At 38.4% G+C, this 22756-nt stretch overlaps 1 protein-coding gene across 1 annotated transcript in view; it reads left to right on the top strand.

Moving 5' to 3' along the window:
* Positions 1-22756, top strand: part of LOC126263364 (dynein axonemal heavy chain 10) — a 1742213-nt gene that overhangs the window by 1569497 nt on the left and 149960 nt on the right. Inside the window, exons 69-72 of the mRNA XM_049960456.1 lie at positions 10947-11125; positions 11494-11653; positions 13041-13242; positions 19464-19606. Of these exons, the coding sequence (XP_049816413.1) occupies positions 10947-11125; positions 11494-11653; positions 13041-13242; positions 19464-19606 (684 nt within the window). The remainder of the gene's footprint in view (positions 1-10946; positions 11126-11493; positions 11654-13040; positions 13243-19463; positions 19607-22756) is intronic.

Here is a 22756-nt window from a genome sequence, read left to right as displayed (position 1 = left end):
ATAATGTGAGTAAGCTTACAGTGATAGGTAGAAGGTAACAAGCACATTTGATCCAAAGAAGGAATTGAAGGTTCTTGTAAGGGGTTGAGCTGACACATCATCTGATATGCAGGAGATGAGATTCACATTAAAAAAAGAGCCTTGCTCAAGTTCATGTCTGTTACCCCAAATGCCTCAAAATGTTGTGACAGGCATTTTCCATAAGTGGTCCAGTCTGTTGATGCACATCATACACAGGGAACAGTGTGGTTATGTTGTTGGTGGGGCTGCATGTTGTGCCCATATAGTTATTAAACTGGAAAGAGCAACTGTCAGCACCTGCTGTTGCTCAAAAAGAGATGTAAACACTGCCACCACGGAAATTAAACTCAAAGGATGAATGACTGAGGTGGAACACACAGAGTTGAATACCGTAATCATTACCAAAGTGTTCTAACATAAGAAGACTGTAACTTTATTATATGAAGAAGCATAAACACATGAGAGACAAAGTACATACAACAGACAACACACAAGTCACTGGTGGAGCCTTGTGCTCTAGCTTACAGCAGTGCAGCTGGCAGGCCGCACATGCAGCTGCTGTCATACAAGCAGGCAGGTGGCCTCTAGTGGCCAAATCAAGCAGTCTTCATGCGTGAACTATGAAATGGTGGTCGCACAAATTTGGTAGTAACAACAGAAATTTGTCAAGATATCACTGAATTATTATTATTCATTATATTTAATATTTCCGCTTTGATGATATTTCAGATTTTTATGTTCAAAGATGTAAATTATATACTGCTCTTGAAATGAAAATCACTGAATTCCTGAACATTTATTTTTCATAATTCTTTTCATGGTGTACAATATAAAAATTATCAGTGTGAACAGATGACATACCTCAACAAATTCTTAATGGGCATTAAACATTTACATTTTGAGAAGTACATAGCTCAATTACAACTGTATTTTTAGTTATTTTATATTATTATTATTACATTAAAGCCCAATGAGGTTCTTGACAATGCAGATACCATCTTCTCACAGTCACTGGCTACCAGCCAATAGATTGCAGTGACAGGCACTATAAAACTGTGAGAACATTTTGAAATGTACTCTACATTATATATTTATTCTTTTTCCCAGCATTGTCCATTATCTTCACAAGATCACATGTTAATTTTGATTTGGCAATATTAGTGGTAGAGGATGTCCGGATGCGCTTCCTCCCACCTGACTCCCCAACTCTCCCCCCCCCCCCCCCCCCCCCAGCCTCTCTGAGAATTTATGAATCTTTCTTTGTACACCCAATCTGTCTATCTTATAATTAAATTTTCCCTGAGACAATGTAAGGGGAAAAATAAGCTGGAGATAAGACCTGAAGTTTATGTTGGGGAGGGCATTCAACTTGGCTAGTTCATGCAGCCAGGTTTGAGTTGAGGCTGCGGCCCAAATTTTAATTCAAATCTTCAGCTTCCAACATTACCATCTGCCTATGTTAAGTTTGTCCCATTTGAAAGTATGAGAACATTTTCAAAATAGTTGTGACTTGTGAAGTGGGATGTGGATACCAGACCTGTGTTCACCTAGTTAAATGTGGGAAACTGGCTAAAAACCATATCCAGACTGGCCAGCACACTGGCCCTCATCATTATCCTAAAGGGCACATTTGACCTGGGGCTGGCACACTTCCCCAGTTCCCAGAATCAGCTTGCTTAATGTGATGCTAACTAATATAAAAGCAGTTTTCAGTCATCACAGTTGACCATTGTTAATGTGGGTGAAGTCACTGAAGTATTCTATACTATAATATCTTTCAAATCAATTATTGCATGAAATCTTCATTTCAAATGAAACAAGCAACATTCTTAAATTTATTCTCCCTTCACTTACAAAAATTGTAGTCAGAGGTATTGTAGTTTCACATACAGTGTTCCTATGTGGTGTCATTTCTACAAGTATGAAAATAAGTTTGTAGTTCTTTAGTAGCTGATGTGGATAATTCAAACTGCACTTGTATTTGAAATGACAATTTATATAAAATAAGTATGGAAGATTATATTTCTGTCTGTGAATGTCATAATCTCTGACACTCTTATTTTTCTTTTATCTCCAGTTGCAACCCTCAATTGTAACCTGATAATGCTGTAAGATGCTAGAAGTCAGTTCATGACAAACAAAAAGTGTTCATTATATCAAGAAAAGCTTTCTATTTCTTTTGCAACAAAAAAACTGATGTTCTCCCAATAGACAATTTTCCAAATTGAGGGAAATTAGGACAGAGGAATAAAATATCAATTACATGAAATGAAAAGTCACACATAAGCACAACAAAAAAATTCTCACAGTTAAAGGTTTTGGCCATTAAGATCTTCATCAACACTAGACACACATAGGCGTACACACGTGCGCGTGCACACACACACCCACGCACGCACGCACACACGCACACACACACACACACACACACACACACACACACACACACACATGCCTGCATTCTCGAGCAACTGAAACCACACTGTGAGTAGCAGCACCAGTGCATGATGGGAGTGGTGACTGGATGGGGGTAAGGAGGAGGCTGGGGCAGGGAGGGGAGTGGATAGTATGGTGGGGGTGGCGGACAGTGAAGTGCTGCAGATCAGATGGTAGGCAGTGGAGAGGTGGGGAGGAGAGGGAAAGGGTGGAAGTAGTGGAAAAGGAGAGAAATAAAAAGACGGTGTGGTGGTCGAATGACAACTGTGTAGTGCTGGAATGGAAACAAGGAAGGGGCTGGATGTCTGAGGACAGTGACTAACAAAGGTTGAGGCCAGAAGGGTTATGGGAATGTAGGATCTGTTGCAGGGAAAGCTCCCACCTGCGCTATTCAGAAAAGCTGGTGATGGTGGGGAGCATCCATTTGGCACAGGCTGTGAAGCAGTTATTGAAATGAAGGATATCATGTTTGGTAGCATGTTCAGCAACAGGGTGGTCCACTTGTCTGGGCCATAGTTTGTCAGGGCCATTCATGTGGACAGACAGCTTGTTGGTAGTCATAGGTGATGTTAGTGACCAGACTGGAGTAGGTGGTGGCGGGAGCATGTATGGGACAGATCTTGCATCTAGTTCTATTACAGAGGCATGAGCCATGAGGTAAGGGATTGGGAGCAGGGCTTGTGTATGGATGTTGTTGTTGTTGTGGTCTTCAGTCCTGAGACTGGTTTGATGCAGCTCTCCATGCTACTCTATCCTGTGCAAGCTTCTTCATCTCCCAGTACCTACTGCAACCTACATCCTCCTGAATCTGCTTAGTGTATTGATCTCTTGGTCTCCCTCTAGGATTTTTACCCTCCACGCTGCCCTCCAATGCTAAATTTGTGATCCCTTGATGCCTCAAAACATGTCCTACCAACCGATCCCTTCTTCTAGTCAAGTTGTGCCACAAACTTCTCTTCTCCCCAATCCTATTCAATACCTCCTCATTAGTTACGTGATCTATCCACCTTATCTTCAGCATTCTTCTGTAGCACCACATTTCGAAAGCTTCTATTCTCTTCTTGTCCAAACTGGTTATCGTCCATGTTTCATTTCCATACATGGCTACACTCCATACAAATACTTTCAGAAACGACTTCCTGACACTTAAATCTATACTCGATGTTAACAAATTTCTCTTCTTCAGAAACGCTTTTCTTGCCATTGCCAGTCTACATTTTATATCCTCTCTACTTCGACCATCATCAGTTATCTTACCCCCTAAATAGCAAAACTCCTCTACTACTTTAAGTGTCTCATTTCCTAATCTAATCCCCTCAGCATCACACGATTTAATTTGACTACATTCCATTATCCTCATTTTGCTTTTGTTGATGTTCATCTTATATCCTCCTTTCAAGATACTGTCCATTCCGTTCAACTGCTCTTCCAAGTCCTTTGCTGTCTCTGACAGAATTACAATGTCATCGGCGAACCTCAAAGTTTTTACTTCTTCTCCATGAATTTTAATACCTACTCCGAATTTTTCTTTTGTTTCCTTTACTGCTTGCTCAATATACAGATTGAATAACATCGGGGAGAGGCTACAGCCCTGTCTCACTCCTTTCCCAACCACTGCTTCCCTTTCATGCCCCTCGACTCTTATAACTGCCATCTGGTTTCTGTACAAATTGTAAATAGCCTTTCGCTCCCTGTATTTTACCCCTACCACCTTCAGAATTTGGAAGAGAGTATTCCAGTTAACGTTGTCAAAAGCTTTCTCCAAGTCTACAAACGCTAGAAACGTAGGTTTGCCTTTTCTTAATCTTTCTTCTAAGATAAGTCGTAAGGTTAGTATTGCCTCACGTGTTCCGACATTTCTACGGAATCCAAACTGATCTTCCCCGAGGTCCGCTTCTACCAGTTTTTCCATTCGTCTGTAAAGAATTCGTGTTAGTATTTTGCAGCTGTGACTTATTAAACTGATAGTTTGGTAATTTTCACATCTGTCAACACCTGCTTTCTTTGGGATTGGAATTATTATATTCTTCTTGAAGTCTGTGGGTATTTCGCCTGTCTCATACATCTTGCTCACCAGATGGTAGAGTTTTGTCATGACTGGCTCTCCCAAGGCCATCAGTAGTTCTAATGGAATGTTGTCTACTCCCGGGGCCTTGTTTCGACTCAGGTCTTTCAGTGCTCTGTCAAACTCTTCACGCAGTATCTTATCTCCCATTTCATCTTCATCTACATCCTCTTCCATTTCCATTATACTGTCCTCAAGTACATCGCCCTTGTATAAACCCTCTATATACTCCTTCCACCTTTCTGCCTTCCCTTCTTTGCTTAGAACTGGGTTGCCATCTGAGCTCTTGATATTCATACAAGTGGTTCTCTTCTCTCCAAAGGTCTCTTTAATTTTCCTGTAGGCAGTATCTATCTTACCCCTAGTGAGACAAGCCTCTACATCCTTACATTTGTCCTCTAGCCATCCCTGCTTAGCCATTTTGCACTTTCTGTTGATCTCATTTTTGAGACGTTTGTATTCCCTTTCGCCTGCTTCATTTACTGCATTTTTATATTTTCTCCTTTCATCAATTAAATTCAATATTTCTTCTGTTACCCAAGGATTTCTATTAGCCCTCGTCTTTTTACCTACTTGATCCTCTGCTGCCTTCACTACTTCATCCCTCAGAGCTACCCATTCTTCTTCTACTGTATTTCTTTCCCCCATTCCTGTCAATTGTTCCCTGAAACTCTCTACAACCTCTGGTTCTTTCAGTTTATCCAGGTCCCATCTCCTTAAATTCCCACCTTTTTGCAGTTTCTTCAGTTTCAATCTGCAGTTCATAACCAATAGATTGTGGTCAAAATCCACATCTGCCCCTGGAAATGTCTTACAATTTAAAACCTGGTTCCTAAATCTCTGTCTTACCATTATATAATCTATCTGATACCTATTAGTATCTCCAGGATTTTTCCAGGTATACAACCTTCTTTTATGATTCTTGAACCAAGTGTTAGCTATGATTAAGTTATGCTCTGTGCAAAATTCTACAAGGCGGCTTCCTCTTTCATTTCTTCCCCCCAATCCATATTCACCTACTATGTTTCCTTCTCTCCCTTTTCCTACTGACGAATTCCAGTCACCCATGACTATTAAATTTTCGTCTCCCTTCACTACCTGAATAATTTCTTTTATCTCGTCATACATTTCATCAATTTCTTCATCATCTGCAGAGCTAGTTGGCATATAAACTTGTACTACTGTAGTAGGCATGGGCTTTGTGTCTATCTTGGCCACAATAATGCGTTCACTATGCTGTTTGTAGTAGCTAACCCGCACTCCTATTTTTTTATTCATTATTAAACCTACTCCTGCATTACCCCTATTTGATTTTGTATTTATAACCCTGTAATCATCTGACCAAAAGTCTTGTTCCTCCTGCCACCGAACTTCACTAATTCCCACTATATCTAACTTTAACCAATCCATTTCCCTTTTTAAATTTTCTAACCTACCTGCCCGATTAAGGGATCTGACATTCCACGCTCCGATCCGTAGAATACCAGTTTTCTTTCTCCTGATAACGACATCCTCTTGAGTAGTCCCCGCCCGGAGATCCGAATGGGGGACTATTTTACCTCCGGAACATTTTACCCAAGAGGACGCCATCATCATTTAATCATACAGTAAAGCTGCATGTCCTCGGGAAAAATTACGGCTGTAGTTTCCCCTTGCTTTCAGCCGTTCGCAGTACCAGCACAGCAAGGCCGTTTTGGTTAATGTTACAAGGCCAGATCAGTCAATCATCCAGACTGTTGCCCCTGCAACTACTGAAAAGGCTGCTGCCCCTCTTCAGGAACCACATGTTTGTCTGGCCTCTCAACAGATACCCCTCCGTTGTGGTTGCACCTACGGTACGGCCATCTGTATCGCTGAGGCACGCAAGCCTCCCCACCAACGGCAAGGTCCATGGTTCATGGATGGATGAGTATATTCTGTAGGTTTGGTGGACTGTGGGATACCACTGTGGGATGGGTGGGAAGGATATTTCTCATTTCAGGGCAAATTGAGAGGTAATTGTAACCCTGGTGGAGAATGTAATTCAGTTGCTCCAGTACTGGGTGGTACTGATTTACGAGGGGAGTGCTGATCTTTATTTGGTTAGTTGGTGGGACTTTGGGAGGTGATGGGAGACTGGAAAGGTAAGGCATGGGATATTTGTTTTTGTACGAGGTTGGGGAGATAATTAAGGTCAGTGAAGGCTTGAGTGGGACTCTCAGTATATTTCAAGAGGGACTGCTAGTCACTGTAGATGCAATGACCACAAGTGGCTAGGCTGTACAGAAGGGTTTTATTGGTATTGAACAGATGGTAGCTGTCGAAGTGGAGGTATTGCTGGTGGTTAGTAGGTTTGATATGAACAGAGGTACTGATGTAGCCATATTTAAAGTGGATATCAACATCTAGGAAGGTGGCTTGTTGGATTGAGTAGGACCAGGTGAAGCAAATTGCGGAGAAGTTGTTGAGGTTCTGGAGGAATGTGGATAGGGTGTCGTCACCTTCTATCCAGATAGCAAAAATGTCATAAATGAATATGAACCATGTGAGGGGTTTAGTATTCTGGATTTTAGAAAGAACTGATCTAGATGGCCCATGAATAGGTTGGAATAGGATGGTGCCATGCAGGTGCCCCTAGCTGTACCCCAGATTTGTTTGTAGATAATGCCTACAAAGGAGAAATAATTGTGGGTGAGGATATAGTTGGTCATGATGACTAGGAAGGAGGTTGTCAGTTTGGAATCCGTCGGGCACTGGGAAAGGTAGTGTTCAATAGTGGTAAGGCCATGGGCATTAGGAATGTTAGTCTACAGGGAGGTGGCATCAATAGTGATGAGTAGGGCACCGTGTGGTAAAGAGACAGAAACATTGGAGAGTAGGTAGAGGAGATGGTTGGTATTTTTTTATATAGGAGGGTAGGTTCCGGGTAGCAAGTTGAAGGTGTTGGTCTACAAGAGCAGAGATTCTCTCAGTAGGGGCACAGTAACCAGCCACTTAGAGGTGTCCTGGATGGTTAGGTTTATGGACTTTAGGAAGAGCGTAGAAGGTAGGAGTGCGTGGAGTGGTAGGGGTGAGGTTCTGTGATGGGCCTAAAGAATTGAGTAGTGACTGGAGATTCTGCTGGATTACTGGAATGGGGACACTATGGCAAGGTTTGTAGGTAGAAGTATCTAACAGCTGGTGGAGTCCTTCCACCAGGTAATCCTTGTGGAGCCTTTGTCTGCATGTAGGATTATAAGGTTGGGATCAGTTTTTAGATGGTGGACTGCAGTTCTTTCTGTGGATGTAAGGTTAGTTTGCATGTTGAGGGATTTGGGGAATGATGCTGAGGCAAGGTTCGAGGTTAAGAAATTCTGGAGACTTAACAGGGGATGGTTTGGTGGCAGTGGGGGTGGAGGAGTGAACTGAGTGAGGCAAGGCTCAATATTGCTCTTTGGCTTAGTCTGATTGGTAGGGTTGGTGGCAAAAAAGTGTTTCCACTGTAGGGACAAGGAGAAGGAGAGAAATAGTTTAACAAGCCCTGCATGATTGAATTTGGTAGTGGGGCAAAAGGTGAGGCCTTTGGAAAGGACTTAGGTACATGACTGTGTAGCGGGTCTGTGTAGGTTCTGGATTCTGTGTGGTGTTGGGAGGGAGTTTTGGAGGGTGGGGTAAGTGTAGTAGTCTGCAAGACAGGGTTTGTCAGCTATGAGGGGATGCAGGGGGGTTTGGAGGTTGTTGTAGAGGTGGTGGACAGTGGTACTGCAAAGTGGGAGTAGGAAGTGAGCAGGATGGAGAGCTTTTTGAGGTGGTGTGGTGCATGTTGCTCAAGTTCCTTCAGGGCAAGGTTTTCAATGTGTTTTATTGGTTCCAGGAATTTGGGATTGCATAGTAGTAGAATTTTGTGGATGGAGAGAAGGTACTGCAAGGAGGTTTGGGCTTGGTTGATATGACTTTACAGGACTATGTTGGTGAGGGCTAAGGATTGGCAGAGTCTGAACAGATGGAGGTCATTGTGGGATGAGGAGTGGCAGCCAGATCAGATATGGGTAATTTGATGGTAAGGCCATTGGGAGGGGGGAGGGGGGGGGAGGAATTACATGAGCCTATCAACAATGCAGGAACAGTATGTGGAACTGGGATCTGGCTAGGGATAAGGAAACATTTCTGCATTGATGCAGATGTAAGGAGCAACGATCCATGGTGGTGGAAAAATGCAAAAAATTATGTAAATAATTTAGAATTACATCTGAAAAATTAAAAAAAAAAAATACTCGCAAATATGTATGAAAATTCACGAAAAGGATTAAATGGATGCAATAAGGGGAACCAACCTTGTACAAAAACAAATCTCCCATGCCTTATCCTTCCAGTCTCCCACCACCTCCTAAAGTCCCACTGTCCGACCACAGAGCAGCACTCCCCTCGTAATTCAGTACCACCCACGACTGGAGCAACTGAATTACATTCTCCGCGAGGATTACAGTTACCTCTCTTCATGCCCTGAAATAAGAAATGTCCTGCCCACTATCCTTCCCACCCCTTCCACAGTGCCGGCCGGGGTGGCCAAGTGGTTCTGGGCACTACAGTCTGGAACCACGCGGCCGCTATGGTCGCAGGTTCGAATCCTGCCTCGGGCATGGATGTGTGTGATGTCCTTAGGTTAGTTAGGTTTAAGTAGTTTTAAGTTCTAGGGGACTGATGACCTCAGCAGTTAAGTCCCATAGTGCTCAGAGCCATTTTGAACCTTCCACAGTGGTATTCTCCGTCCACCAAACGTACACAATATACTTGTCCATCCATACACAACCCCTGCTCCCAGTCCCTTACCTCATGACTCATATCCCTGTAATATACCTAGATGCAAGTCTGTCCCGCACATCCTCCCACCACCACCTACTCCAATCTGGTCACTGACATCACCTACCCCATCAAAGGCAGGGATACCTGTGTAACTAGTCATCTAGTCATACGGTCTAGAAGCTAAGCTGCAACCACTGTGCTGCACTTTATGTAGACATGGCAACCAACAAGTTGTCTGTCTGCATGAATGGCCACCAACAAACTGTGGCCAAGAAACAAGTGGACCTCCATGTTGCTGAACAGATTGCCAAACATGATATCCTTCATTTCAATGACTGCTTCACAGCCTGTGCCATATGGATCCTTCCTACCAACACCAGCTTTTCTGAAGTGCACAAGTGGGAACTTTCCCTGCAATACATCCTACATTCCCATAACCCTTCTGGCCTCAACCTTTTTTAGTCACTGTCCTCACCCATCCAGCCCCTTCCCTGTTCCCATTCCAGCACTGCACAGCTGTCATTCCACCACCTCCCCCCACCCCCACCCCCTCCCAACTCTCCCCTGCCCATCATCTGACCTGCGGCACTTCACTGTCTGCCACCCCACCATATTATCTGTTCCCCTCAGTGCCCCAGCTTCCTCCTTACCCCCATCCAGTCACCTCTCTCATCATGCACTAGTGCTTTTGCTCGCAGTGTGATTTCAGTTGCCCAAGACTGCAGTCATGTGTGAATTCCATTTGCGTGAGTGAGTGAGTGAGTGAGTGTGTGTGTGTGTGTGTGTGTGTGTGTGTGTGTGTTACATTCCATCCTGGATTTTCCATTGTTTGACATGAAATGAAAACATTAAATGAAATTTCCTTTGGCTCTGACAGAACATGACAACAAGATTGAATAGGAAATCCTTCCTGATGCTCCTCAAAATATTATTTATTTGGTTATGAATTAGTTTCTGCTTCTTAGGTCATTATCAGCTGACAACTGAATGCTACAGTCACAAATAAGATGCTATACAACTTACACAGATATGACTCATACAGATAGAGAACATACGCAAAATGATTAGATATAGAGTGTTTACAAAAAAGTATTACATTTTAATGTCACATAGAAAAGATTAAATTTTACTACAAATAAAAAATAGGATTATTGCTAATATCTTTATATTTAGCAATAGATGAAAAATGAGATGGAATTTGCTATTTCAATCTGATATTTGTGTGACTGTAACTTAATTTGACAGAGGGATGAAAGTAATCGTGTTTGGCCATTTAAAACTGTGCTGGCATTCTGTGGCTGGTGACACAATGCGATACTTGGGTTTGAAACAATCTGTCAGATCTGCCATGAGATAATTATTAGCATATTTGAGAGTATATTTTCTCTTTGTGTTTGCAAACTTTTAGAATTTTTTTATCAGCATCCACAGTCATCTTCTCAGTAGGATTTGCTGGTATGTGTTAGGTTATGAAATAGATTCTTGGGATTGTGTGAAATTTTAACCACAATTCTTCCAAACTTTTCCTTTAATAAATCAAAAGAAGGAATCTCTTGATCCAAAAAGTAACTTTTCTCACATTTTAGTAATGAATTTATATATCCCTGCTTGGCAACCAGAATTTTTTATATCATTATTTAAGTACATTCAACTTTATTTTCAGTGGTTTGATCTTGATGCACCAGAATCTGTGGACTTTCCTTGTGATTATCATCAAAAGCTTAATAGTTTTGAGATCCTTATGCTTGTTCGTTGCTTCCGTGTTGATCGTGTGTTCAGAGCAGTCACAGATTATATTGCATCAACCATGGGTGAAGGCTTCATTACACCTCCAGTCATCAGGTATGTTTTAATGGCACTAATTTGTCTGATTTTGTGAATATAATAATTATTCAATGGATTTATAAATAATTGTTAATATGAAGTTGCAATATCAATTTATAATCATAGCTATGTCAGAAAAACAGAATAGAAATACAACTCCAGTATTAGTATGAGTGAAGTAAGAAACAGCAATTCTGTAATGTCATTTAAGATTTTACTTGAGTTTCTGTTTCTTTGTTTTCGTTAATTCTGTTGATTAGAAACTTACAATTGAAATTAACTAGTACATTACTTATGTTTACATCATTATATATCCTTTCTCTGTATGATTAATAACTCCATGATAAAATAAACAGTAAATTTAATGTTTTGTTCTATGCGTGCAGCTTGGATGCAATTTATGATCAGAGCCTTCCTAATATGCCAGTTATTTTCATACTGAGTCCTGGTTCAGATCCAACCAGTGAGTTAATGAAGTTGGCAGACCGTTGTGGAAGTGGAGGTGGAAAGTTTAAGTATTTATCCCTGGGCCAGGGTCAGGAACCTGTAAGTATATATCTGTTAATCCGTTTAGTCTTGCAAACTTTGATGACAAAATTATATTCCACTGATCTGCACTTTCTTATGCAGCTCATTGTTGAATATATGCCAGAGAATATTTCATTGTGTACCATTTTTACCATGTAACTGAGATACTCCCATCTATAGAATATGCTTTAATGAAGAATACTTTCTGCTAAATTCACAATAACTGGATATCCATAGCACAGTTCATGCAGCTGTTCCAAAGAAACTAATCTCTTTTATGTTTTGAAATAAATATTTATTTTTGAAAAATTACACGGGTGAAGTTAGGTACACACACATGTGAAAGGGCTTAAATTGATTGCTGTGGGATGGAACATGATGAGGGAAAGATATAGGTGATCTTTCGTTGGGAAGACATTCTCCCTGACACTCCCGGCCTATCACATCTACATAATTATATGACAAGTAAGAGAATATATTAGAACACAAAATATTAAATCTCATTCAGTACATGTGTGAGGATTAATTACGTTCAACAATATGCACTTATTACAATAAATCTTGATTTCCAGTCTAATTTTTAAAAGCATGTATAAAATTATATTAAAACACCATAAACCCAGGTAATTATGAGCATTTAGAACAAAAATACACATATATGTACTATATCTAAAAACAAAGATGATGTGACTTACCGAACGAAAGTGCTGGCAGGTCGATAGACACACAAACAAACACAAACACACACACAAAATTCAAGCTTTCGCAACAAACTGTTGCCTCATCAGGAAAGAGGGAAGGAGAGGGAAAGACGAAAGGATGTGGGTTTTAGGGGAGAGGGTAAGGAGTCATTCCAATCCCGGGAGCGAAAAGACTTACCTTAGGGGGAAAAAAGGACGGGTATACACTCGCACACACACACATATGCATCCACACATATACACGTGTCTGTATATGTGTGGATAGATATGTGTGTGTGTGCGAGTGTATACCCGTCCTTTTTTCCCCCTAAGGTAAGTCTTTCTGCTCCCGGGATTGGAATGACTCCTTACCCTCTCCCCTAAAACCCACATCCTTTCGTCTTTCCCTCTCCTTCCCTCTTTCCTGATGAGGCAACAGTTTGTTGCGAAAGCTTGAATTTTGTGTGTGTGTTTGTGTTTGTTTGTGTGTCTATCGACCTGCCAGCACTTTCGTTCGGTAAGTCACATCATCTTTGTTTTTAGATATATTTTTCCCATGTGGAATGTTTCCCTCTATTATATTCATATATGTACTATATTCTACATAGAAGGAAAAGCTTCATAATTTGAGATGATTAGGTTAAAACATCAAAATAAACTGTTCTTCATCACAGATTTGTATTTTTCAGATAATGATATATCATCATTCCTTTATTGATCTACAGGCAGCTGTTTCTTTATTGGAGACAGCAGTGTCAAGAGGTCAGTGGCTAATGTTGCAAAACTGCCACTTACTAGTGACTTTCCTGAGAGATTTAGAGAAAATGTTAGATAGCATGGAACGTCCGCACCCAGATTTTCGTCTGTGGCTTACCACAGACCCAACTCCTACTTTTCCAGTGGGTATGCTACAGAGATCACTTAAAGGTAATACATATATTTATAGTGTATAAGACTTTAGTGCTCTAATCCATAATATAGCTGCTTAATTGAAATTACACCTGTAAAAATGATAAAATGGCTGTTCATTTGTTAAATGAAAACAATAGTCGAGGATAATGTTATGGCTGTTGGCTGCTGAAAAAAATGTATTTTTACTTTCTTCAGCAGCTATTGTTTTCATAAATCTGGAGACTTTTAACCTTCTGACTGCTGTAGAGACTCTGATACACACTGGTTTTAAACTTTCTTTGCTTTTTGCATTTAATTTAATTGGGAAACTGTTGAAATTGAACTTAACATATACATGGATGGACATCGGAAATGAAAGGTTGCAATAAATTTTTCATCTGTGATTATTACTTTATGTATGAAATATTCTGTTGCAGATTAATAAAAATGAATTTCTTTGAATATTCCAAAATAATGATTCAAGTTTTACTTTTATTCAAGTACTAAAGCTGTTTGTGCAAGAATGAAAATATTATTGTCCATCGAACTTAGCAAACATTTTCACGTTGCAGTGGATTTTTGTTTAACTGGATATACCCTGACTAGCTTTGAAGCATAAGACTATCTTTACTATATGAAAATGTTTTCTTTTTTTATATTGCTAAGCTCTCATGAAAATTATCCACTTTTAAATACTCTTTATGATATGTTCAGAATTTATCACTTTTTTGAATGAAAATTTACAAAAGCTGCAGCTTGTATCCACCTGTGAATGCACAAGATAAAACCTGTGTCTGGAATGCTGTGAAAAGAAACACTTTATTATTTTCCCCGCACCTCTACCTGCACCCTTTTTAGGATGTGGTCGTTATTGCGATCTTATATTTAAATCTGCCGCTGCTGCAGACTGCTCACGTGCGGCGCAGCTCCGCACTGCCAGGGATATCCAATAAAATGCTGAAATTTCTTAAATAAAATGGGTAATGTCCAGTGTGAACTTTACAGTAATTGTGACAAACAGATTTTACTAGATAAATATATTTTAACAGAAACAATTAAAATCTTTACAGTGTTGCAGTGGTTAATCCACCTGCCTAGTAAGTGGGAGATCCCGGGTTCGTATCCCAGTCTGGCACTCATTTTCACTTATCGCTGCTAATTCCACATAATGACCTGATGCAGCTGACACCAGTAATTCCTACCCTTTCCTTTTCTTCCCTGCCCCTCCCCCCACCCCCCACCCCCCCCCACCCCCCGGCCCGCTCCGCCCCTTCTCCACGTTCAATTTACATATAAAGCTATAATGTTTCAATTTTTGAAGTTTCCATGTGCCTCTCGTTTTTTGTTTATAGATTCCTTTTCTCCCTTCAGTCCATTTTGTCCCCAGTGGCTTTATTCTCTGGCAGTGCTTGCAATCTGCCAATTTATTTTCCGTATAGGTCTCTGTTGAAAATGTCTGATAGACTTACATGAGCCTAATTTTCAGATGTATGGGTATAGATTTTTTGTAGATTTTACTGTAATTTCTGTTTTCTCTCCTCCTGTAGGCTCAAGGATTCTGCCTCAATACTTGAAATATGAAACTCTCTCGATTTGTCCATACTTTGTGATCAGTTTCTGAGTAGGATATTTTGAGCAGATGTACTTGGTATCTTAGAAGGGTACTTGCAGGTCATCTCTTTCAGAACATTTTTGACAGTCTCGGTATGTTTAATTGCTGTTGTCTCATCATATGCTAGTAATGCCAGATCATCTGTGAAAGCTTGGCAAGAAATTTGAAAGTAATTTTCAAATATTCAAAGTCATGCGAGTTTCCAATGGTTTTGATTTTAAGGTTTTTTTTCTGTCTCTCAGATGACATTATCCAAAACCAGGTTAACAAGGATATGACACAGACTTGCCTTGCCAAATTTGCTTCAAATTTGTCCAGAGATAGATGTTCAGATATGTAAAATTGCACACTTCCCACTTTTTAAAAAAAAAAAAAAAAAAAAAAAAAAAAAAAAAAAAAAAAAAAAAAACCATAGTATCTGTTCAATGAGTCACTGTTGGAATTGGCCAACTCGTACAAATGCCTGAGCGTAAAACTTTGTAGGGATTTGCAATGGAAAGATCACATGTGTTCAGCCATGGAAAGATCATATGTGTTCAGCCATGGGTAAAGCAGGTGGTAGACTTCAGTTTATTGGTAGAATACGAGGGAAGTGCAATCAATCTAGAGAGGAGATTGCTTACAAATCATTCGTTCAACTGGTTCAGGAATACTCCACAATTGTGTGGAACCTGTACCAGATAGGACTGACAGGGATTACTGAGCATATACAGAGAAGAGCAGCGCGAATGGTCGCAGGTTTGTTTAATCTGTGGGAAAGTATCACAGAGATATTGAAGGAACTGAACTGGGAGACTCTTGAAGATAGATGTAAACTATCATGAGAAAATCTGTTAACAAAGTTTCAAAAATTGGCTTTAAATGATGTCTCTAAGAATATACTAGAACCCCACCCTATGTATCACTCACATAGGGATCGTGAGGATAAGATTAGAATAATTACAGCACGCACAGAGGCATTCAAACAGTCATTCTTCCTGCTCTCCATACATGAACGGAACAGTGGGACGCACCCTCCACCATACACTTCACAATGGTTTGCAGAGTAGATGTAGGTGTAGATGTAGAAATCTGGTTCGTTACTTGGTAAGCTCATATTTTTTTTTCACTAAACAACAGTGCAGGGTGCCACCAATGCCTTTCTTAAATCAAGGAATATAACTTCAATCTGGGTACCATTGACTACAGCTATTAATCTCATGGAGAAACAAAGTGAGCCGAGTTTTGCTTCATGTTTGTGGAATCCATGTTGAATTTTGTAGAGGAGATTTTTTTTCTCCAAATACCTCATAATTCTTGAGTTTAAAATGCATTCCATAACTGTACAGCAAACTGACATCAACAATGTAGGTGTATAATTGTGAGCACCTGTCCAATTATACTTTTTGAAAACGGAAATGACCTGCTCTTTTTTGCATTCACTGGCTACCCTTCTTTGCTCCAACAACCTACAATAAACAGTTTCTACAAGAGGAGCAAGTTATTTTGCAAAATCTTTGCAGAATCTTGCAATGTATCTCATCTGGTCCTCATGCCTTTCCACTACTAAGCAACTGTAGTTGCTTTCCTATTCCACTATCAGTTTGTCAATATCTGCTATTTTGACATTCATGCAGTGATTAGAAAGTGAGACTTTGTCACAATCCTCCACAGTGCAACAATTTTGGAAGACCAAATTCAGTATTTCAACCTTCTCTCTGTTATCCTCTGTTTCAGTGTCAATATGGTAGTGGCTGAGTAAATTATTTTGGACCATTTACTGATTTTATATAAGACCAAAAACTGTTAGGGCTTTTAGTCAAATTGGTTGACAATATTTTACTTTCAAAGTCATCGAATACTAAGCCTCATTGCTCTTCTCATACTCATTTGCACTTCATTCAGCTCTTGTGTCAGCTAGATTTTGACTTCTCTTGTATATATTATTAATCTCTCTTTGTTTATGTAGCAGTTTTCTGACATTGTCGTTAAACAACAGCTGTTTGTCCATCCCTTAAGACCTTGCTCAGAACATATGTGTTTAAGGTGTATTGAAAGATTCTTTCCACTAATTGCTGGGTTAGCTGATTTTGTGATCCTTTGGTTTCAAATGAGTATATTTTAAGTAAGTAAGAATTATTAGTAGATGCAAGGCCTTACAAAGTTTTCTGTATTTTGTACCATTATGATTTGTTATTTTACATGATGAAATCTTTCTTACTGTTTTCAGGAGCGAGTTCTCCCTTCTATGTAGGCTGTGAAATCTTCAAATGATATTTGGACATTTGTATGAGAAGTCTGTGTATTTTTTTCTGCTGTATGTGATATTGTAGTTCTGCTAATTTTTGTGGTTGCTACTAGATTGAAATACATAACTTGTGGCTGCAACTCATCATTATTTTAACCCTTTCGGTTACGAATTATTTTTTTTTCCTGAAAAAAAAAAATCATGGCTTTGCTATCCAGTTCTTCAAATTAAATTATGATTTTTCAGACACATAAAATATTCCAAGGTGCCCCCCGAGGGGGGATACAATGCGTCCCCAAATGAGGACATTGTGTTCAAGTGGGTGCAGTGTAAGACGAAAAGTCAAAGTATTTTATTTGATTTTATTTCACCAAAATGCATAAATTACACAGAACCTACTTAATGATTATATACATAAACTGGTTTTACACTTTTGAAGAATGATAATAGAAAAAAATTCCTTTTTCTATCCAGACTTAAGTGAATGTTACATTTTATACAATGAAATGTGGTTTTGCCTTTGCAACCTGGTTTCTTGCACCTGAAAATGATTTTTTTTCACTGACTACTGGAAGATGCCCAGCATTGTCCAAATGAACATTGGCTTCTGGGTAAACTTCTGCATTGGCTTGTTTTGAAGTTCTTGGAGATATGCCACTCTCACGAGCGGGACACCCCCTTTTCCTAGCAGCTGGTTTATCTATTTTTGTCAGTACTTTGGGACACACATATCCTAAAGTGAAGCAAATCAAGGGTCTTATTTTTAAGAACACCTAATTCTGATGCATTTTTCTTGTACTCAACCATGCGTTTACACATGCAATATCAACTGCATGAGCAAACATGCGAAATGTCAACTTTCGTGATCTGATGAATGTGCGATAAATAGTGATCAGAAAATTCATATTGACAATCCCTCCCATGTGTTGATTGTAAACTTGAAATCTTCTGGCTGGTCGATTGTGACATATTTCTCCAGAACCTATGATAAAAAATGCTTTTACAAAAAGAAGAACTCATAAAAAACATATATCTGAGTAACCCAGATGAAAAAGCAGCTAAAATCATTTTATGTTGATTTTGAGGTGGACACATGGCCTTATAGATTTTTTCAGTGCCTAAGAGATGGAATATGTTTCAGGTTGAAAACCAGCTATAAACTGTCAAAAATGGCTGTCAAAAATTGGGTTCAGTTTCAAAAGCAGCTAATTGCTGTCTTCGTGTGCAAAGCTTACTAAATGCCCAATACGCATGGCTGCTGCCTTGCCTTGTCCGGACGCAAAGCACATGAACAGACATCAGACTTACAAATCTGGACATTCAAAGTTACCTTTCAGTCTGTCACAATTAGAATAGATATTTCTCTTATTCAGCTTTACGTCGGCTGCACTGTAACAAATTCATACGTAACAATAACATTCTCACTGCCAGTGTATAATCGTTTGGATGGGAATGAGTGTTTTGTGATTATCTCAATGTCATTTATCATACAGTTAGCGGCTTTTCATCTAGGCCACTCAGCTTACAATATACAATATGATATAAAACGTCTAACATTACCAGTACCTCCATCATTGTCCTCTTGTTCAAAATTATTGCCAGGATCATCAGATAGATCCTCAATTTCAGATGAATTAAGGAGCCCTGTAACTTCTTCTTTTGTAAGTGGCCTTCTTCTGTCTTTTACTCGGGGCACTGTGAAATCGCTGTAAGATGACTAAAAAGACAGCAAAATAATATCCTAAATTTCTATGCTATTACAACCTTTCAGTCACAATGTCCTCATTTGGAGACATGTATAAAGTTATAAATATGTCACCTTTCATTCTGAAAGACACCTTTAGTCTTCACCTTCAAGAATACACCTTTCTACGCACAAATAATTTTTTTTTTTTACCTAAATATAGAAGATGGGAGCTACAAAGATTACTGGGAAGCACCCATGTGACTGTGCACATTCAGTTTTGTTTTGTGGTACCACAGATTAACAAGAGATGTTGACACTATTCTCAAATAAACTCTCTGATTGTGACAATATGAGGACAACAATAACAAATGGTAAAATTTAACAAATTTTAATATACTAAGCATTTATTTAGTATGTCCTTATTTGAGGATGCCATGACTGAAAGGGTTAAACTGGTAGTTTATGATATACCCTGAATTGCAATTTAGAGAAGGATACATGTCACTTTTAGGATTGTTTTTGCGCCACACTATTGTATTTTTATTCAAATATATGCATTTGAGTACCTATTGCTGCATTATTATAACATATATTTGTAACTGCAGAAGTAATCAGTGTAATCTTTGGTCCTGAAAGGACAGTTCTTCAGCATGAGCATTAATCTTTGAAGAAATTTTGGCTCATGTTTTTTATATGCAGCCTTACACTTATAATACCCATTTGTGTTCCAGTGGTGACAGAGCCTCCGTATGGACTCAAACTGAATCTACGCAACACTTACTTCAAGATGCGAACACAAAGCCTTGAGGCCTGTGAACACCCAGCTTTCAAATCTTTAGTATATGTGCTGGCATTTTTTCATGCTGTGGTGCAGGTATATAATGACATCATTGCTGTAATGCAACTTCATATTAACAAAGCATGAATTATTTTAAAAATTTGTAGAACTTGTTTTATGGTTCAGGCTTTTCTCGTGTAGGACTGAAGAAATAAAATGTTATTGCTTGGGCAGCTTTTGGCTCATGGCAGTTTTGACAGATTTAATATCCCCACAATTTCCATGTGTTGATGTTCACAAGTACATGATAAATATAACAAGAAAATTTCTTATAGTAGCATATAATAGTTCACATACCTTATATCATAGTTGCTTGTATTATTCTGTGTGCTTATAAAATTAGAAAATATGAATTCAAATTCACTTAAAAATTTACAAAAAACATACATAATGGAAGTTGAATGTCATTTTTTGTCTCTCTATGTCTCTCAAAATTTATCTTTCTTTTATTGTGCATGGATGTATCTGTTTTTTGTTATGTTGGAAAATTTGGAAATGCTCACTAGAAAATAGCAGTGTCTACAGATTGATACAAACTATACAAATTTTGAAACTCCCTTGTGAGACCATGTACAACAATTAACACTACACCAATAAGAGAGAAATGCAGATAAGGACAAATTGTAAGTAACTTTTTTATTCCTTGAAAACATGCTAAATTTTTACTGTGGATAAAACTGAAAGAAAAATGTTATAAAATTCTAGAGACTACTATACTCTTTCCAAATGTATTTACACAAGTATGAGTCTGAAACAGACTCTTTGTAGTTCATATTAGTGAAGTAGAAAGTCTGGTTATCTTGAGGTAAGATGTAGCAAATTCTGTGTAATATTTCAACCTGTATGCTGTTACTTATGGTATGAGTACATAAAATCCTACAGATATTCATAGACATTACTAGCAGTTTGTAAGAGTAAAATAAAATGTGTTTGAGCCAAAAGTGTACTTCAAAACAAGATATTCCATTAAAACATATGATCATACTTTTTTTAAACATCTGGAAACAAATGTATCTTTCAGAGGAAATTATCCTAGTTTTCAGAACTAATAGTTGCTTCCTTGAGGAGGAGGAAGGAATGTACTAGGGAAGGTTAAAAGGAATGGCAGATTATACAGACCCCAGGATTAGAGAACCCATCTGTTGTGAGGCTGTGTGAAGACAAACATAAAGGGAAAGATGTCACAGAGAGCAGGAGATCACAGGTAGTACATTGGTAATCAGTGTACCAGTTTCAGTTGAAACACAAGTTGACTGAATCCAGTCAGAAGACTAAGTGACTTAAAAAAGAAAAAATAATACTAGGACACTTCTAGGCTAGAGCTATTGTGAGATAGAGGCAGTGGAGGGTAAACTAAAATTATTGTGTGTAGTGAATGTTTTAAAATAATTTACATTTAGTTTTTAAAAATCCTGATTTATAATTTGTATATTGTATTTGTGAAGGGGAAACTAAAATTATTATATGTAGTCAATGTTTTAGAACAATTTACAATTAATTTGTAAAATTCTTACCTCATAATTTGTGTTTTTTTTATTATTTAAAAAAACCACATAAATAAACTAAGTTTATTGTTACACTGCAGACAGATTTGATTACTTATGTTATCCAAGATTGGATTCAGATGAATAAGTAACCTGGCAACACTGTGTGTTCAGCTAGTTAAGTAAGTAATTGATGGCTGTTGATCTATAGCCAAGGATTAAATTGAAAGTGAAAAACTATTAACTAGTTTAATAAAATGAGCAATAAGTGGCCATTGTGGTTGTGGGAAAATAGCAATAATGGTTGTTAAGTATATTTTAGCTCCAGGTGTCTCAAACTAGGCTAAAATGAATCACTTGTACATCTACTTCAGTAGCTTAGATCAACCAAAATCCTATGAGTGTATGAAAATAAGTAACAAGATTGAAAAAAGATGAATGAAAGTATGACATTTACAGGAATTAGTGGTGAAATTATTCCTTTAGATCAGTATTCACATCATTCATTGTGTCTATTTGGTGATATTACTACGGAAAATTTAGGTACTGTGAGACAGTACTTTGCTCATTGGAGACATTGATTGTCTTATGTTCCTCAGACACACTGTGCTCAAAGATACTTTAGCAATTACTGAAAGAGAATTTCAATTTTTCAAATAAATTTAGGAAAAATGACTCAGATATGAAACACATCTGTCATGAGCTTGTGGATGTTATTCATTATTTGATAAATACAGTGACATGTAGTATAGAGTTTGGGTTTCTTGTGTAGGCTTGATAAGCGAGGTAAACAAAATATCATAACAAGATTAAAATGTTTCTGAAATCAGGAAGATGGTATACTGAACACAAAGAACATTACATTCGACATGAATGATTTTAGGAACTTATTCAATGTAAATGTAAATACCTCTTGTTGCCGTTGTCATCTTCAGTGCTACTGTGATAACTTGTACTGTCCTCAAGTTTGTCATCATTTACACCACCACTATTTTGAGTGTACAGTTCTCAATTTCACTTAAATTCATTTCATTCCCTCCACTGTCCTTGTCTCTCATAGCCTCATTGCATTTTCTTCACTTCTTACTCCCAGGTACCTTTATATTAAGTGATATATCACCCCTATTCCTCCTCCTCCACCACCACCACCACCACCACCACTATCACTACCATCGCATCAACAGTGAGCTAATAATCATCTTAGTTTCACATCTTATCATATTCCCTTGAATTTAGATTTAGTATTGTTTCTTTACATTCCTCTAATGTACTTAATCCCATCTCAGAAAATTCAATGATTATGGACATACTGGACTACACTGGTATGTGTCAATGAAAACATAGTAATATGGAATGATTCTAGTCATGTACATTTCTTTTGAATTGTTTTGTACACTATTTTTTTCCAATCTTGCAGATTCGTTTTCTTTGCTGAATATAGAACACTTTTTAAAAATTAAATTTTCAGTGTAATATTCCATAGTGGCTTAGTCAACAACTGTTGCCCATAGTTATAATACAGAATCATGTTACACTCACTGATTTTATGATTTTCAGTAGCTTCTTATGTATATCTCATTTTCCTTGAGTTTGAAGTTACAGTAGATTGATTTGAAATTTGTGAATTAGAATTTCTTCAAAAAATAAGAACACAGTTTAAAAATATTTTCTTTTGAAAGTTTTACATGAGGTAGACTACACT

The sequence above is a fragment of the Schistocerca nitens genome, chromosome 6 (assembly GCF_023898315.1).
Source record: "Schistocerca nitens isolate TAMUIC-IGC-003100 chromosome 6, iqSchNite1.1, whole genome shotgun sequence".
NCBI classification, from domain to species: domain Eukaryota; kingdom Metazoa; phylum Arthropoda; class Insecta; order Orthoptera; family Acrididae; genus Schistocerca; species Schistocerca nitens.
The sequence above is the reverse complement of the archived record's forward strand: the minus strand, read 5'-3'. Positions and strand labels throughout refer to the sequence as shown.